The sequence below is a fragment of the Otolemur garnettii genome, unplaced genomic scaffold (genome assembly GCF_000181295.1).
Source record: "Otolemur garnettii isolate 467f Iridium unplaced genomic scaffold, OtoGar3 scaffold00006, whole genome shotgun sequence".
Taxonomy (NCBI): Eukaryota; Metazoa; Chordata; class Mammalia; order Primates; family Galagidae; genus Otolemur; species Otolemur garnettii.
Genome location: NW_003852401.1, coordinates 7,000,872 through 7,018,626, shown reverse-complemented (window position 1 = coordinate 7,018,626; position 17,755 = coordinate 7,000,872). Strand labels below are relative to the sequence as shown.

The 17,755-nt window shown below is 36.4% G+C and overlaps 1 protein-coding gene across 1 annotated transcript in view; it reads left to right on the top strand.

Moving 5' to 3' along the window:
• FOCAD (focadhesin) overlaps positions 1-17,755 on the top strand; it is a 269,998-nt gene that overhangs the window by 230,039 nt on the left and 22,204 nt on the right. Inside the window, exons 30-31 of the mRNA XM_023508417.1 lie at positions 1,529-1,631; positions 3,500-3,580. Of these exons, the coding sequence (XP_023364185.1) occupies positions 1,529-1,631; positions 3,500-3,580 (184 nt within the window). The remainder of the gene's footprint in view (positions 1-1,528; positions 1,632-3,499; positions 3,581-17,755) is intronic.

Here is a 17,755-nt window from a genome sequence, read left to right as displayed (position 1 = left end):
TCCTTGGGTGGGAAAACAAATATTATTCTTCCTTTTTAATCCTTTTTTTTTCCTATTACATGATACAAAATGTTTTACCTAGAAAATGGTAAATCTCTGGTTATGAAAATGGGAAAGTATCTGGTTATTCCTGTGGAGTCCAGGTAGCATTTGAGAGTGGTGTAAAGTCCTATATTCACTGACACACATACACTGCCTCTGGCAAAAAGAAAGCTGGCATTTCTAAGTTAATTTAAGTTGGCATTGGTTTTTCTTAAAAATTAAAGCTTGACCCTGCCAGGAATGTCAGGCTCTTAGGACAAGAAAAAATAGAAGGTGCTTAAAGAGCAGGGCAGATCTCTAGATAGAATGACCAAGAGGCATTGGTTCAAATACACTAATGAGAATATTAGGGTAAATTATTGTTTATTCCTGGCCAAAGAATAAACATATTCATCTGCTAAGAAATGTTTTTATCTTTTAAGATTTTTAGTTTTAAAGGAATAGTTATTTTACAAGGGTACATGTTAAATCTACTAAGTGTAGAATATAAATGTCTTAACACAGTAACTAAGAAAATGCCATGAAGGCTGTGTTAACCAGTTTGATGAAAGTATTTCAAATTGTATGTAAAACCAGCACATTGTACCCCATAATTGCATTAATGTACCCAGCTATGATTTAATTAAAAAAAAAAGAAATAGTTATGTTTATTGCACAAAATTTGAGAGTGCAGAATGAAGGAAGCTAGAAAAACATCACTGCTAGCCCTCCACACCTGAAGCAACTGCTCAAATATTTGGCTGTACTCCTTCTCAAGTGTTTTTGTTTTGTTTGCATAGTTAGTATTCTTACTGTCTATAGAATTTTATATCTTATTCTTTCCACTTACCATGCTTGTTTTCATTCTTGTAAAATGCAGCTGATTATAATACCTACCACATAAAGGAGTTTTAGTACTTCAGGCTTTTAAAAGCAAATATAAATCTCTCAACAGAAGAAGCTCTCTTTTGCATATAATGAATATGAATGTGCTCAAAAAAGGAATTCTGCTGAAAGTTAAGGTGCCGTAACTTGGGAGAAAAATCTAAAAATGAGCTCAGATAAATCTAAGCATTTAAGAAATGCTTATTATGAATGCTAAGGCAGTGATAGAGCCTTATTTACAGAAAAGGACAAAATGTCTCCTATTCTTTAAGGTATTTTTGTCTTAAGGAGCTATCACCCCTTTTTCACTTTTTGGAGTTTTTTAAAACCTTTTTTTTAAAAATTTCTTTGAAACCAATCTGACTTAGTGAAACCTGATAAAACTAATAGTACCTTCTGCCATGACTGACTCATTCATTCATTCACTCACTCTACAAACACTTAGTGAGTCCCTCCCAGGTATGATGTACTACATGTCTGATACTGCATCTTGTCATAGAACTTCTCATTACCAGCAAAACTACCACCACATAAAAGATTAGTGACTTTCTGCAAGTGACCTTCTTATTGAACAGAACTTGGGTCTTATACCATCACTGAACTGTAACCTTTTTACCTATAGGTCATCAGTGTCTCTGGAGTCATTGGTCTTCAGTCAAATGCAATCTGGCTTCTTGGACATCTTCATCTGTCTACTCTGTCCTCAAGTCAAAGTAGAACCTCTGGTAAGTTTAAAGTTCTAAAATACTGGAAATGGAAGAAGGGCTTGCTGACCCAGAGCTCTGTACTTTATTGAAAGCAACAACCCTAAGTGGTGGGTATTACCATTTCTATCTAATATCAGACAGAGGGGCTTCCTGACTTACCCAGGGTCATGTGGCAGTAAGTGGTGGACATGTGGTTTGAACTCAGACCTGTTGGCCTCTAAAACTCACACTCTTTTCACTCCTCTCTTCCGTCTCCCATGGAGAGTTTAGACATTCCGTCCAACTCTCATATTTCATAATTGCAGAACCCAAGGCTCAAGAGGATGATGTAACTTACATACAGAGTTAGTAACAAATCTAAAAACTAGGAACAAGGTCCTTGAAGCTTAGACTAGACATATTCTTATTGTACTAGAATACTATAGTATAATGTTAGTTTGTATGGTATTCATGTTTCATTAAAAGCCCCTTCATGTATGGCTGGAGTTTTTCTGGCCTTGATTTTAACACAGTAATAGGGTAAATACGTTTAAAGATACACACCTTATTGGGCTTAGAATTGAAACCCCAGATCTTAATAAAACAAGGCTTTTTCTGGTTTTGACCTATTGATAAAAGCAGTAAAAAAGATTTACAATCAATGCATGTTTCATGTACATTTTTATTTGAAATTTTTCTGGTGATGTCATCATTGTTAGTGCCTGCTCCTTGCTCCTTTTAGAATTTTGACCTATTGGCTATCTTGGACTCTGACTAGAGAAGTTTAGGAACCAGTGGTTCCTGATTTAAACCTAGTTTCACTTGCCCATTGACAGCTAGTCTTCGGATAGCATTACCATGGCTGTGGGTCACTGTAATTACTGTTTCCCTTGAAATTGCTGTTCCCTTTCAATCACTCGGTAGCTATAGAAATAAGACCGCGGTCTACAGCCTTCCCAACATGATGAACTTATACAGCTAGAAGTTATCATTGAAATAGGAAAAAAAAAAAACTTGGTCATATAGAAACCCTTGGTTACTACTAGTTTTGAAGGGCAGGGTTCTCATAGTGTTCTGGTAAAATAGCATGTTAATGTCAGGATTTTACTTTTACATGTTATCTTTTAATTGCTATATTATGGGGTACTTGGTTGGGCCCACATATGGTCAAATCAGGTAGAGGTGAATCATCTTACACCCAGGTTCTTCTGAAGAAAATGACTGTATGTCTGGAAAAGTACAGCTGCTTGTTCCTGATGGAATTTTCCAACTGAGCCATTTATTGCAGTAAAAAACATCTCATGAAATGATTATGGAAGACTGGGAGGAAAAGGATATAGGAGACTTTTAGGACTCAACTAGCACAAATGTCACTGCTTCTTTGTTCCAGTTCAGCAACCACATCAGGGTATTTGCACATGTTGGTCACTTAGAGGTCTCTGCCTTAGGTAAGAGACTGGTGCTATTAATACTGGTTGTTGAATTTCTATGGTTCATATATCTGATTCAGTATGTCCTGAAGTGGCACCTACAACAGTGGTCTTAGCCTAAAAGCCCAGAAGACTCCTTGCTGATCCTGAGGAGGTCACTAGATTGGGGCTCATTGATGTGACAATGTGGAAAGGATTTTTAACCACTTCAGTCAAGTGTTCATCCTCTGTGCTTGTTTTCCAGTCTCTACTAAGTTTGTCACTGTTTTAGATTTGCTTGCGTAGCTTAAGTGATTACTTCAAGGCCAGTCACTTAATGTAATAGAATTAGTTGCAGCCAGAGTATTGTGCTGAGATTAATGGCATAAACATCTCCGTTTTGTCTCGAGGTTGATATGGCAGCATGAGATCATTATCTTTCCTTCATTAGTCCTGCCAAGTTCACCGGTTAATTTGATCATTTTTCTGTCTCCACAGTTCCTACTGACTATAGCTATTTGCCTGAAAGCAGTTTTATTGGAGCAGCCATTGGCTTCTTCATTACAGGAGGAAAAAAAGGCAAGTGAGCGTATTTCTTGAATTTTATCATTCTTTCTAAATGTCAAGTTAATTTGCGTGCCCTAAGCATGTATTTGTAGATCCTAACAGTCTTAGTCAGAAGGGGTGAATGTTTTCTTCTGCTAAATCACCTTTGTGGTAGAGATGACCAGGAGGCTAACTACAACAATTGGTATGTAAACATACACATTGTGTATTGTCTTGGAATTACTATCTCTGATCTTGGGTGGCTCTGCAAAACTTAATCTTCCATTTGGTCATTTTAAAAGTGTTAGTGCACATTAATTCTCCTGTCTTCAAGTGAGAACCATCTGAGGTTCGATACAACGATACAAACGGTTGCAGTTTGTATCCCAGGACCTGTCTTGGAAGTAGGTCTTCTCTGTGTTGTTGAAATCACTGGCTCTAATTCCTGTTTTTAGTTTGTGTTCTTTTTGTCTGCACACATTTGTCCCTTTGTGATTCTGTGTTGCGGCCACCTATACTAGAGCCTAACCAATTTGAAGACAGAAACTGAGTGCATTTTGTTTTCAACTGGAGCCAAAACAATACCATGAAAGTTATTGAGTAAATCTTCTTTAATCATACACATAAGTGTATATACTTTCCAGAGCTGTGAGGAAAAAATGGATTAGAACTGAACATGTCCTGGTTTAGGACTGAGCTTCATGGATGTGGTACTCTGTCACTGATGTGTATTCTTCCCTGGCTGGTTAGGTCAGTCTGGGCAAAACCAGTGCCTGCATTATAGCAAGACTATCCCAAGTTTAGAAAGAAAAAAATGTCAATAAATTAAAACAAACAACTAAAAGAAATCTGGAAGAAGCAGTTTGATTAAAGAAGGTCAGAGAAGAATTAAGACCTTACCTTGGAGGGGAAGTTAGAGCTCATGTTGCCAATTTTCCACTGCATATAGTATCCCCAGGAGCTTCTAGATTATGAACTACTTTCATAGCCTGGAGACAAATACCTTTAATTTCTAGAATTCTAGAATTTGTGCTATTATCCTAGGGCCCATAGTTACTGTTACTTGCTTTTACTTATCCTCAGTAAAAATTGACATATGATTATGTCATTGTTGAATGTGATATATGAAGTATTTATATAAAATATATATTACATATAATGCACATTTCATTGTTTATGTTGTTAAATTAAGTATTATACTTAAAGTAAATATTGTAATAGAGATACCTTCATTGGTAAGAAATTGAATTCTTACTAAGTGAACATCTGAAATTTTCATGGCCAAAATAACCCCAGGATATATAAATATACTTATATATACATGTTTCGTTAAATTGCTTATTGACATCTTGTAAAATTTTAAAATGATAATGTGAGATATTTCCGTGATAGATAAAGTAAAAGCTCTTATGGTGAAGTTAAAAGCAGACCCTTTTTCCTTGTTAGGGAATAAAATGTCATTTTGGCTCCCCCGATCTGTATTTCTTGGCAGAAATAAATTTTCTCTGAATCTTATGGGAAATTTTTGGTTGAATGTAACATTTTTATGATTATGCCATCATGGCACAACAGGAAATGTTCTGCTCAATGACTAAAATATCAGGTGGAACTGGGATCAGTGTTACTCTGTGCATTCTTGCTGAAAACTGTTTTAAAACAGATAAATGAAGTATTAAAAATACCATATTATTAATCAAATTTTTGGCATTTTCAGGTTGTGGGAGAGGTCTGCCTTCCTGATAGATTTGCTGACTAGATTCAGAGGAAAGTCTATTCAGCCTTACACATTACTAATGATGACCCCAGAGGAGTGTGGGCCATGGGAGGCTGACCTCCGCCTCCAAAGCCCATTTACAAAAACAAAACCAGACCATGCTCTATGGGGCTAAATGGGATGGCCAAATGCGGAGGTGTGCATGCAAACTAGTGTTTTCTTCTTCAATATGCCCAGCTCATTTGAATTTTAATAACTCCCTTCTGAAGCAGCTTTTGAGTTTAAATGTCTAGATGTCACTCACCAGAGCCCAGTGGATAGGAAGGATGACAACTTTGGTGAACTCTATTGAGGAAGAAATGGTTTTAGAGAATAAAAATCATGCTTGGCGTAGGCAGAAGACAGAAGTCTTTAGGGATAACATGGCTTCATTGCCTCTGTGTGCTATTTTCAACTTCAATAACTCATGAGAGTAAAAAAACTACAATGCATTATCCCTGATCCACACTTACGCCAGGACAAGGTCTGGCATTGTGTGCCCTACTTTAGCCAATCACATTTGAGATAGTGAATATATTAATCTGTTTTCTAATGTTGAGGGCTTTCTCACTTTGGATACTTGCTTTAATACTAATGCCAAAGAGCATCATGGTTTTCATAGCATCCTTTCCTTTAAGCAGGCCTACATTTGAAACCATATTAACTAGATGAAGTTCCTTCAGTTTTTAAAGAATTCATGGTTTTGAATGTAATTGTTTTCTTGTTCTTGTTGTTGTTGATATTATTGTTGTCTGTTTTTTAAATTTTTTTGGCTACACCATTTGACATTTTCCTTCCTTCTCTGATAGCCCTGGCATTTTTGTATCAGAGATATATTATTCTTTAAGCTTTTGTCGTCATTATCTATTTCAATGATGTCTTTAATAGAAAAAGAATCTAATCGAAAATGAATGTTTTTCTGAATGTAATTGTTATGTCTTTTTAGTCTTTAATCTAGAACAGTCCTCAATCCTTTTCTGATTTTCATGACTTTAACAACTTTAAAGATAAAGAGCTGGGCTGGGCACAGTTGGCTCACACCTGTAACCGTAACATTCTGGATGCCAAGGTGGGAGGATCACTTATGGCCAGGAGTTTGAGACCAGCCTGACCAACTCAGCTGAGACCCTGTCTAGACAAAATAAAATAAAATAAAACATTAGAAGGGCGTGGTGGTGTGCAGCTGGTAGTCCTAGCTGCTCAGGAGGTTGAGGCAGGAGGATGGCTTGAGCCCACAAGTTTGAGGTTGCAGGGAGCTATGATGATGTCATCATGCTTCCTGGTGGCAACAGAGCCAGACAAAAAAAGAAGTAAAGCCATGTAATTTATAGAACATTCTTCAATTTGGGTTTGCCTGATGTTTTCGATGGGAGTCAGGTCACTCATTTTTGGCAGGAGTGTAACAGAATAGAGCCGTGTTCTTCTCCCTGCCTCCCTCGGGTAGACATGATGTGTGTTTTCCCTCCCCTGGTCAGGTACAGTTCCATCTCTTGGGTAAGGTGATATCGTCCAGGTTTTTCCACTGTGAAGTTTATTATCAGTAAACACTTTCTGTGAATATATTTTGAGACTTTATGAATATTCTGTGTTCCCCACTATTTTCAGCATCCATTAACATTTCTTGGGTGAATTGATTACTGTTCTGATGGTTGCCAAAGGTAATTTTTAAAATCCATGATTGCTTCTGTGGGTTTTAGTAGGCATTTTCCTGTCAGGAAGAACTTCCTCCTCTTCTCCTTTCTTTCTTTCTTTCCTTCTTTAGATTAGTGCAGACGCCTAAATTCTTATTTTATTTAATTATTGTTCAGTTATTTATTATTTTAATCTTGAAATTGTCCTATATTTGACAAATAAGAGCCTCTTCAAGTTGGCTCTTGTGTCCTTTTGACATGGCCCCATCATTCTTTGAGTATTTCCTTATTTCATGGCACAAGAAGATGTTCTGGGCTTATCTTGTATTGATCTCAGGACTGGTAATAGCCAGCTATCCCAGGTATCTTTTAGTGGAGAATGGTATTTAGAAGCAAGGATCTGGTCTCACTGCTGCTGGGATAATCATTGCTCCCAAGCCCTTTCAGTGGACAGACCTAGGAAATAGTCTCTCCCCTTCCCTCTTTCCCTGTCCCTGCCCTCCCCCTCTCACTTTCCCCCTCTCTCTACCCCCCCTTTAATGTCTGTATTTATTTCTGTATGCAAGCTCAATATATAATGAAAACCATGAGTTCACACTAATACCTCCAATTCCAATTTAATACCACAGGGTTCATTCTACTTTCTCTCTTCATATTTGTAACTCCCTTCTTTGAGAGTGAGAAAGTTGGCTCTTATTATCTTCAATATGTTTTTTCATGTGTTCAGTCCTCCTGTATGTAACCAATCTCCTGTCCCCATGGGACTGTACCCCTACTAGGCTGCCTTCCTCACTCAGGTCTTCTTGTCCACTAGCTGCCACCCTACTTGGTGGCCTTCCTGTTCCTAAGGGACCCTTGGGATAGTTTTGTTTTTGATGACTCTGAATATTGGTGAATTATTTGGTCTTAAGATAGAACGCCCAACCAACTTTCAGTGTCTGACTGATGTATGGGAATCATCAATAGTTTTCAACAACTGTTGTAATTATAGTTTCTAGCATGGGGCTAAGCATCTCTCAGTTCCCACAAAGAGGCCATGCAGTAATTGTTTCTGGCTGTATTTTCTCTGGCCTTTGTCTAGAAAGATCCTACTCACCTTTCTCACTTTGATTTAAACATCCTTTCCTTGGTGGGGAAAGACAGGGGTTTCCCCGATGTTCTCAGATTAGGTTAGATTTCTTATGTAATACTTTCTTATATTTTAATGGTACTTAATATGTGTATAATTATTTGTAGTTCTCTAATTATTTGTAGTTCTTTGTTTAAAGTCTGCCTTTCCTCAGTGGGTAGGGAGAACATCTATCTGTGTTTTATCTTGAATGCTTAGAACAGACTGGCACATAATAGTTTTGGTTTTTTTTTTAATTTTTTCTTTTAAGTTTTGGAATACGGTCTCACTCTGGTGCCCTGGGTAAAGTGCTATGATGTCATAGCTCATAGCAACTTCAAATTCTTAGGCTTAAGTGATTCTTTTGCCTCAGCCTCCCGAGTAGCTGGGACTATAGGTACATGCCTTGACACTGGGCCAGTTTTTTCTATTTTTAGTAGAGATGGAATCTTGCTCTTACTCAGGCTGGTCATAAGCTCCCAAGCTCAAACAATTCACCTGCTTTGGCCACCCAGAGTGCTAGGATTATAAGTTTGAGCCACACAGTTTTGTGTGTTTGTGTGCTGAATAATTCTAAGCAAAGTTGCCGTAAAGCAACACTCTAGATGGAGTAAGTAAAGACATGTTGATACCACACAAGGAACATGCTGGTGATGGAGAATACATACTTCCCAGTTGTTAGCCTATTTGTTGCCAGGCTTTCACTGTGGAGGTGAGACATATGCATTGTGGTATTGAGATCCAATCATCTATGTAGCCAAAGTATGTGTGATCAGTATTATGATCGGATAAGCCATTTATACCAGGGTTCTTTGTGGTCATCAACTAGATGAGAGATTTAGAGCAACTTTGTTTCCAGATTTTAAAACATCTGGATCTTTTTAACATGTACCATTGGCCTTCTCAGTTCCAAATTCATTGTTCATAAAACATACTATTATTTTTTCTTACCTAAGATACTTGTGTAAAAGACAAAGCACTGCAATAAAGGAGCTGATCATTCCTGTTGTTTAGATTTGAAGTCTGTCGTCCAGTGCTAAAGATATCCGAGGAAGGAACCAGTCACTCTGTTCTCCCTGAGCTTTGAGACTCCCTGTCTTTCCATATCTGCCCCAAGATATATACAATTAAGTATTTTCTCCATTGCTAGTATTTACTATAGTTCCTCTTATTCCAGTTACTGTCAGAAAAAGTTCCCCACGAATATAGTGGAAAATTTTGCTACCTAGTACTGAATCTCTACCCTTTCAAGTGTGACAAATTTATTGTGTTATAGCACTCATGTGATTTTCAACCCCAGTCTCCATTTTACAAATTTTCCTCGTTTCTGACTGTCATTTGTGTATCAGCTCAATTCTGGTGACTATAGAAGCATGTAAGTGTACAGTAAAGTGTGGTAATGGCAAAAGTTCTTTTGGTCTGTTAAAGGGGAGCTTATTGTCTTAAGAATGAAACATCTGGAAAATGGTCATATTTCACACAGGGTGCTGATATTAAAGGAGAAATTCATTGTCTTTCCTGGTTCCCTAGAGCATTGTAGTGAATTCTATCAAAGTACCTGGAATAAAATTTTATATAATTCTGAAAGCATTTGATCTAGGCAAAGTTTTTAAAGTAGAAATTTGTTTGCGAATTAATGATTTTCAGTACAGAATTTTACATGTCCTTTGTAGGCAAGAAATGTAATTCTATAAACAAGTATTTACCATAATGTCTGCCAGTTCATCAAGCTAGTTCTATGAATCATGCACCAAAAAGGACCCCAAAGAAAGAACTCAATTTTTGCCTTTGGTGTGTGCTATTGAAGACTCCAGTTTGCAGCCAACGTTGTATGGAGACACTTGCCACGTATGTTTAATCAGCAGAGTTGTATGAATAGTCAACAAGTTAGCTCCTTTCACAGCATTTTATTTTTATCACAGAAGCTGCAACATCTGATTTTGCTTTTTTTTTTTTTTTTAAATTTGTCCTCTTGTTAGAGTATAAGCTCCATGAGCATAGGGACCTCTTCTGTCTGGTTCAACATGCTTTCACTGTTGGAACAGTGCTTGATACCTAATAGACACTCAATAAATGGTTGAATGAATGAGTGAATTTATAAATGTATTTCTTTTTCTGTGAGAAATTATTTTCCTTATAATAGCAATGGTTTAACTTCCTGATATTGTTTCCTGACCTCCCAGTCTTACATCTCAAGATAGAACAGAAATAAGGTCCCAGTTACTGGTAGCACAGCATAGAAGAGTGGCAGGTGTGTTGAGCATTAGCAATTTCTTTTTTATTTTTGAGACAGAATTTCACTGTTACCTGGCCTAGAGTGCAGTGGTGTCATCATAGCTCACTGCAACCTCAAACTCCTAGGTTCAAACAATTCTGCATCAGCCTCCTGGGTAGCTGGGACTAGAGGTACACACTACATGCCTGCGTAATTTTTCAATTTTTTTTTAGAAATAGAGTCTCACTCTTGCTCAGGCTGGCCTCGAACTCCTGGTCTCAAGCAATCCACCCACCTTGGCCTCCCAGAGTGCTAGGATTCTAGGCATGACCCACCAAGCCTGACTGAGCATTATCTGTTTTGAAAAGTGAAAGAATGTTTTTAGGAGGGGAGAGAAACATCAACAGAAGAGAACTAAAAGTAGACCTACTGTTTGATGTAGCATCCCACTGCTAGGTATTTATTTACCTAAAGGAAAAGAAGTCTTCATATCAAGAAGACACCTGCTCTTGCATGTTTATTGCAGCACAGTTCACAATTGCAAAGGTGTGGCATCAACCCAAGTTCCCATTAATTCATGAGCAGATTAATGTGGCATATGTATACCACAGAGTACTATTCAGCCATAAAAAGGATGAATTAAGGCCTTTTGCTTGCTACTAATTTTACCTTCCTAAGGTGGCAGGAATGAAAGGCCAAGGGTGAGGAAGTAGCTTAGGGGGTGGCTGTCCCAAGGAAATGTGATGACTTTCTAGATGGTTCTGGTTTAAAACATGAGAGAAAGGCCTGGAGTAGGAGTATAGGTTTATAGTCAGCAACCTATATAAGTAATGTTTGCAAGTTGGAGAGCAGTAAGACGCAGCAGAGGAAGAATGCAGAAGCTTAGGGAAGCAATTTTTTCAAGAATTGTATGATACACTTTTAGGAGGAAGAATATGGGAAGACTGAAAAAAAAATACCCTTAAATTTGGCATTTATGTGGCCATTAGAAATCTTAGCAAGGGCTGTTTCAGTGGCATGGTGGGGCCAGTAACTAGAGAGCAATTGTCTTAGTATATTTTTCGTTGCAGAAAGAAGTGGTATACTTCACCTGAATCAAAGATATTTATTGCAAGGATTCCAAGGGCAGAAACTTTATTCTCAATTCTTGTGAATGCTAGGAGCAAAAAGATACCAGGCACCAAAACTTGTTTATTTCTCTCTTTCAGGGGCTGCATGGTATCAACTTCCCTTGTGGTTTCCACTTTGCTTTGGAAATTAAACTCCATCCCTTTTCTGTGCTATGTACACGTTTTATTGTGATAAAATATGTGTAACATAAACTTTATCATTTTAACAATTTGAACACGGTCAGTGACATTTAGTGTATTCACAGTTTTTGGTGCCATTGCCACTATTTCCAGAATGTTTTCATCACCCTAACGGAAACCTTAAGCTCATTGAACCGTTGCTCCCCATTTCCAATTTCTCCCAGCCCTTAACAAACAATAACCTACTATCTCTGTTTATTTTCTTTTTCTCCTTATTTCATATAAATGGAATCATACATTATGTGACCTTTTGTGGTTGGCTTCTTTTACTTGGAATAATGTTTCCAAGGTTCATTCATGTTCTTGTGGTAGCAACATGAACGTCATTCCTTTTTATAGTTGGATAATAATCGATTGCACTGAATGGATATACCACATTTTATTTATCTATTCATCAGTTTATGGGCATTTGGGTTGTTTTTACTTTTTGGCTTATGGAAGTGATACTGCTATGAATATTTGTATATGAGTTTTTGTTTGAAAACTTGTTTTCAATTTGTTTGTGTGTGTGGTGGGGGAAGGGGATTGCTGGAAGGGAATAACTATTTAACTTTTTGAAGAATTACCAAACTATTTCTCCACAGTGGCTACATTGTTTTACATTTCCACCAACAATATGGAGGATTCCAGTTTCACCATATGCTTGCTGACATTTTTTTTTTCCATTGTATTGTTATTATTGCCATCTGGATATGAAGTGATGTCTCATGTGGCTTTTTTTTTTAATTTTGGACTAATATAAGTATACATACAATTAGTTTACACTCATGTGGTTTTGATTTGCATTTCCGTACTGACTAATGATGTTGAGCATATTTTCATGTACTTGTTGGTCATTTGTCTATCTTCTTTGGAGGATTACTTAAGTCCTTTGCCCACTTTTTAAAAATTAGATTGCCTTTTATTGTTGTGTGCAAGAGTTCTTTGTATGTTATGGTTCCTAGACTCTTATCTATAACATGCTGATTCTCCCACTCTGTAGGTTGTCTTTTAACTTTCTTGATCATATTCTTTGATGTACAGTTTTTAACTTTGACAGAGTCCAATTTATCTATTGTTTTTCTTTTGTTGCTCAGGTTTTTTGTGTCATACCTAATAATCCATTGGCAAATCCAAGGTCAATGATTTATCCATAAGTTTTCTTCTAACAGTTTGATTTGTTTATATTCAGGGTATTAATCTGTTTTGAGCTGATTTTTGTAAGTAGTGTTAGATAGGAGCCCCACTTCATTCTTTTGTGTGTTGATATTTAGTTGTCTCAACACTTTGTTGAAGAAATCACTCTTTTCCCCTATTTGTGTGGGTTTATTTCTGGACTCTCAGTTCTACTTATATGTCCCAATACATAACATTTTTTTACTGTAGCTCTATAGTAAGTTTTGAAATTAGTATGTATGAGTTTTTCAAATTTTTTTTCAAGATTGTTTTGGCTATTTGGGACACCTTGTAATTCCATATAAATTTGAGTATTGACTTTTCTATTTCTGTGAAAAAGAATTTTAGAATTTTGATAGTCTTTGCATTGAATCTATAGATCATTTTGGTAGTACTGTTATCTTCCAATATTAAGCATTCCAAACCATGAACAGGTCTTCTTTAATCTCTTTAATGTTTTATACTTTTGTAAGCACTTTATACTTACGTCTTTCACCAGAGTTAAATTTATTCCTCAGGCATTGCATTTTTTTGAGTGCTATTACAAAAGGAATTGTTTCTTAATTTCCTCTTCAGTTTATTCCCTGCTAGAATATAGAAACATGACTAATTTGTATATGTTGGTCTTATGCCCTGTAACGTTATTGAACTCGTTTACTAGCTCTCTTAGTTTTTCTATATACAGCATCATGTCTTCTGAAAATAGTTTTACCACTTCCTTTCCAATATGAATGCCCTTTATTTGTTTTTCTTATCTAATTGCTCTGGTTAGAACATCCAGTACAAACTGGTGAAAATGGAAGCCTACCTTGTTCCTCATGGTAGAGAAAAAGCTTTCAGTCTACTAGTGAATTTGACATTAATTGTGGGTTCTTCACAAGTGCCCTTTACTGTGTTAAGATAATTTCATTCTATTTTCGGTATTCTGAATGTTTTTATCAGAAAAGGCTGTTGTACATTTGCAAAGCTTTTTCTGTGCCAATTGAAATGTTTATGTGGGGTTTCTTTTTTTGTCATATTAATATTGTGTATTACATTGATTTTCTTATGTTGAATAATCCTTGCATTCCTGGACTAAATCCTGTCTGATCATGGTTACAATCCTTTTAATTTGCTATTGGATTTTGTTTAGTAGTGATCTCTTAAGAAATTTTTTGCCACATTCATAGGGAATATTAGTCTCTAGTTTTAATTTTTTTATAGTGTCTTTGTATGGGTATGTTTGGACAAAACTGATCACCTAGAATGAGTTAGGAAGTGTTCCCCTCCTCCCCCCCCCTTTTTTTTAAGAAAATGAGAAGGATTCGATTTACTTCTCTAAGTGTTTTTGGTAGTATTTACCAGTGGAGCATCTGTTCCTGGGCTTTTCTTTGTTGGGAGATTTTTGGTGACTGATTCAATTTCATTACTTGTTATAGGTCTGTTAATGTTTGTTTATTCTTATGTGTTTCTAGGAATTTTTCCACTTAATTTGTTGTGATACAGTTTTTCTTATAATTCTTTTTATTTCTGTAAGTTCAGTAGAAATATCTCCACTTTAATTTTTTATTTCATTTGCATCTTCTTGTTTTTCGTGTAGATGAAGTTTTGTCAATTTTATCTTTTCTAAGATCCAGTTTTTGCTTTTGTTGATTCTTTTGTTTTCTCATTTTATACTTTGTTATCTCTAAACTTTATTACTTTCTTTCCCTGTGATTTCTTCTTTCATCCAGCTTTTTTATGAGTGCATTTTTTACTTTCCACATATTAGTGAGTTTTCCAGTTTTCCTTGAAATTTGTTTTTGATTTCTAATTCCATTTCATTGTGATTAGTGAAAGTACTTTCTTTGATTTTAGTCTTTTAAAATTTATTGAGGTTTGTTTTGTGGTCCGACATATAGTTTGTCCTAGAGAACGTTCCATATGCACTTGAAACAAATGTTTATCCATATGATATTAAATGGAACTGTTTTAGCTATGTCTGCTAGGTCTCTTTGATTTGTGCTGTTGTTCAAGTCCCCTATATACTTATTAATCTTTTTTTCAGATATTCTATTCAATATTAGAAGTAGAGTACTGAAGTCTCCAAGTGTTATTGTAGAGCCTTCTGTTTTTCCTTATATTTCTGTCAGTGTTTCCTTTATGTACTATGGGGCTCTATTTGATTTATACATGTTCATAATTGTTACACTTCTTGATTAATCAGATTTGAACTGATGCCAACTTAGCTTTGGCAGCATACAAAAAAAGCCATACTCTTATAAAGCTTATCTCTCCCCTGTACATTGTTACTGTCAAAAAATGCATGTTTGTATGTTGTGTACCATTAACACAACAGAGCCTCAAGCTATCCCCCTGGGTAGAGTGCTGTGGCATCATAGCTCACAGCAACCTCCAACTCTTGGGCTCAAGTGAGTCTCCTGCCTCAGCCTTCCAAGTAGCTGGGACCACAGGTGCCCACCACAATGCCCGGCTATTTTTTGGTTGCAGCCGTCATTGTTGTTTTGGAAGGCCCAGATTGGATTCGAACCCGCCACCATGTATGTGGCTGGTGCCTTAGCCACTTGAGCCACAGGTGCTGAGACCTGAAAGGAGAATTATAAAACAAAATATAATAATGGCACTTATATTTACCTCTGTAATTCCTTGAGTTCTTTATATCTCCAAATTACCATTCAGATTACTGTCTAGTGTCCTTTTATTTTAGCCTAAAATATTCCCATTTGCATGTCAAATAGAGCATTTCTAAGAACAACAAACTCAATCAGCTTTGTTTTTTGGGAATAACTTAATTTCTTCTTAATTCTCAAATAATAGTTTTGACAGTCATTTTTGGATGACAATTTTTTTTCTTTAGCACTTTAAAAATGTTACTCTGCTTTTTACTGGACTCCATGGTTTCTGATGAAAAACGGATTGTTAATCTTATTGAGAATCCCTTGTATGTGATGAGTCACTTCTCTTTGCTGCTTTAAAGATTGTCTTTGTCCTTTGAAAATTTTGTTACAATGTGTCTTAGTGTGGATCTCTTTACATTTATCTTCCTTGGACTTTGTTGAGCTTCTCAAATATATAGATTTTTGTCTTTTTTTTTTTTAGCAAATTTTGGAATTTTTTTGCCACTATTTCTCCAAATAGTTCTTTTACTTCTTTCTCTCTGTTTTTGGGATTCCTGTTACGTGTATGTTGATATGCTTGATGGTGTCTTCAGGCTCTGTTCATCTTTTTTCTTTTCTCTTTTTCTGCTCATTGGACTGAATAATTTCACTTGATCTATCTTTATGCAAGCTGAGATCTGCTCAGATCTGCTATTTCAACCCTCTAATGAGGGTTAAGTAAATGTACTTAAAGGCAGCTGATTTCAAGTCCAATGTCTATGCTTCCTTGGGGCCAGTTCCCTGTTAATTCTCCTGTGAAATGGCTAAAGTTTCATGTTTGTTTTCATGCCTTTTAATTTTTTGTTGAAAATTGGACAATTTTTGAAATAATCAGAATTCAGTTTTTACCAAGAATTATAAAGCTCATTAATCAATAGTTCCTCCCTCCCAGCCTCATATTTTGTTTGTTAATTCTTCTATCAGTGGGGTGGCACCTGTGGCTCAAAGGAGAAGGGTGTCGGTCCCATATGCTGGAGGTGGTGGGTTCAAACCCAGCCCCGGCCAAAAACTATAAAAAAAAAAACAAACTCTTCTATCAGTGGATATTTGGGTTGTTTTTTCTACTTTGCCATTATAAATAATAATGCTATAAAAACAGTGTGCAAATTATCTCTTCAAGACCCTGCCTTCAGTTCTTTTGAATATAAACCATGAAGTGACATTGCTGGATTATATATGGTAATAGAATTCACAATTTGATATTTATATAAAATCATTTATAGTTTTTTGAGGAGCTGCCATACTGTTTTCTGTGGTGATTGTACCATTTTACATTTCCACGAACAGTGCAAAAATGTTCCAATTTCTCTATATCATCAACAATATTTATTATTTTCTTTCCTTTTTCTTCTATTAGTTATACATATAGGGATGAAGTGATATGTGTATCTTACTGTGGTTTTGATTTGTGTTCTCCTGCTTAGTGATATTAGTCATCTTGATATATGCTTTTTTTATTTTTAGCATTTGTATGCCATCAATGAGAAATGTCTATTCAAGTCCTTTGCCCATTTTTATATGCTTCTCCTTTTTCCTGTGCTACTCCTTTTCAGCTTTTGTTAATCCTTTTGTTGATTCTGCCTCTGCCCTTGTTTTCAGCTTCTGCTAATTCTGCTTTTCCTACTAATTCTGCATATGCTTCTCCTTTCTCCTATGCTTCTCCTTTCTGCTGCTGATTTTGCTTCTGATTCCTCATTCTTTTAGCATCTGCTATTTCTGTAGATTCTACATACACGTATACTTTTTTTTCTGCTGCTATTTTTCCTTTTGCTGATTCTGTCACCCCTTTTTACTGTCTGCTGATTTGGCTTCTACTTCTTTTTAGCTTCTGCTGATTCTGCTGCTTTTTACTGATGATTCCACATTTGCTTCTCCTTTTTCCTATGCTTCTCCTTTCTGCAGCTATTTTTCCTTCCACTGACTGCCCTATTTCTGTTTTCCCTTTTTCCAGTGTGCTAGTTTTACCTCTGTTTCTCCTTTTCTCTGTGCTTCTTTTTTTCTGCATCTGGTTTTACTTTTGCTGGCTCTGTCCCAGCTTCTGCTTCCCCATTCTTCCAGCATCTGCTGGTTCTGCCGCCTTTTCTGATGATTTACCTCTGCTTCTCTTGTGTCTGTGCTTCTCCTTTCTCCTGTGCTTCTCCTTTCTGTTACTATTTTTCCTTCTGCTGACTCTGCCCTACTTCTGCTTCCCATTTTTTAGCATCTGCTGATTTTACCTCTGCTGCTTCTTTTCCCTATGCTTCTCTTTCCTCTTGCTATTTTCACTTCTGCTTATTCTGCCCTATTTCTGCTTCCCATTTTTTATCATCTGCTGATTTCACCTCTGCTGCTTCTTTTTCCTGTGCTTCTCCTTTCTCTTGCTATTTTCACTTCTGCTTATTCTGCCCTATTTCTGCTTCC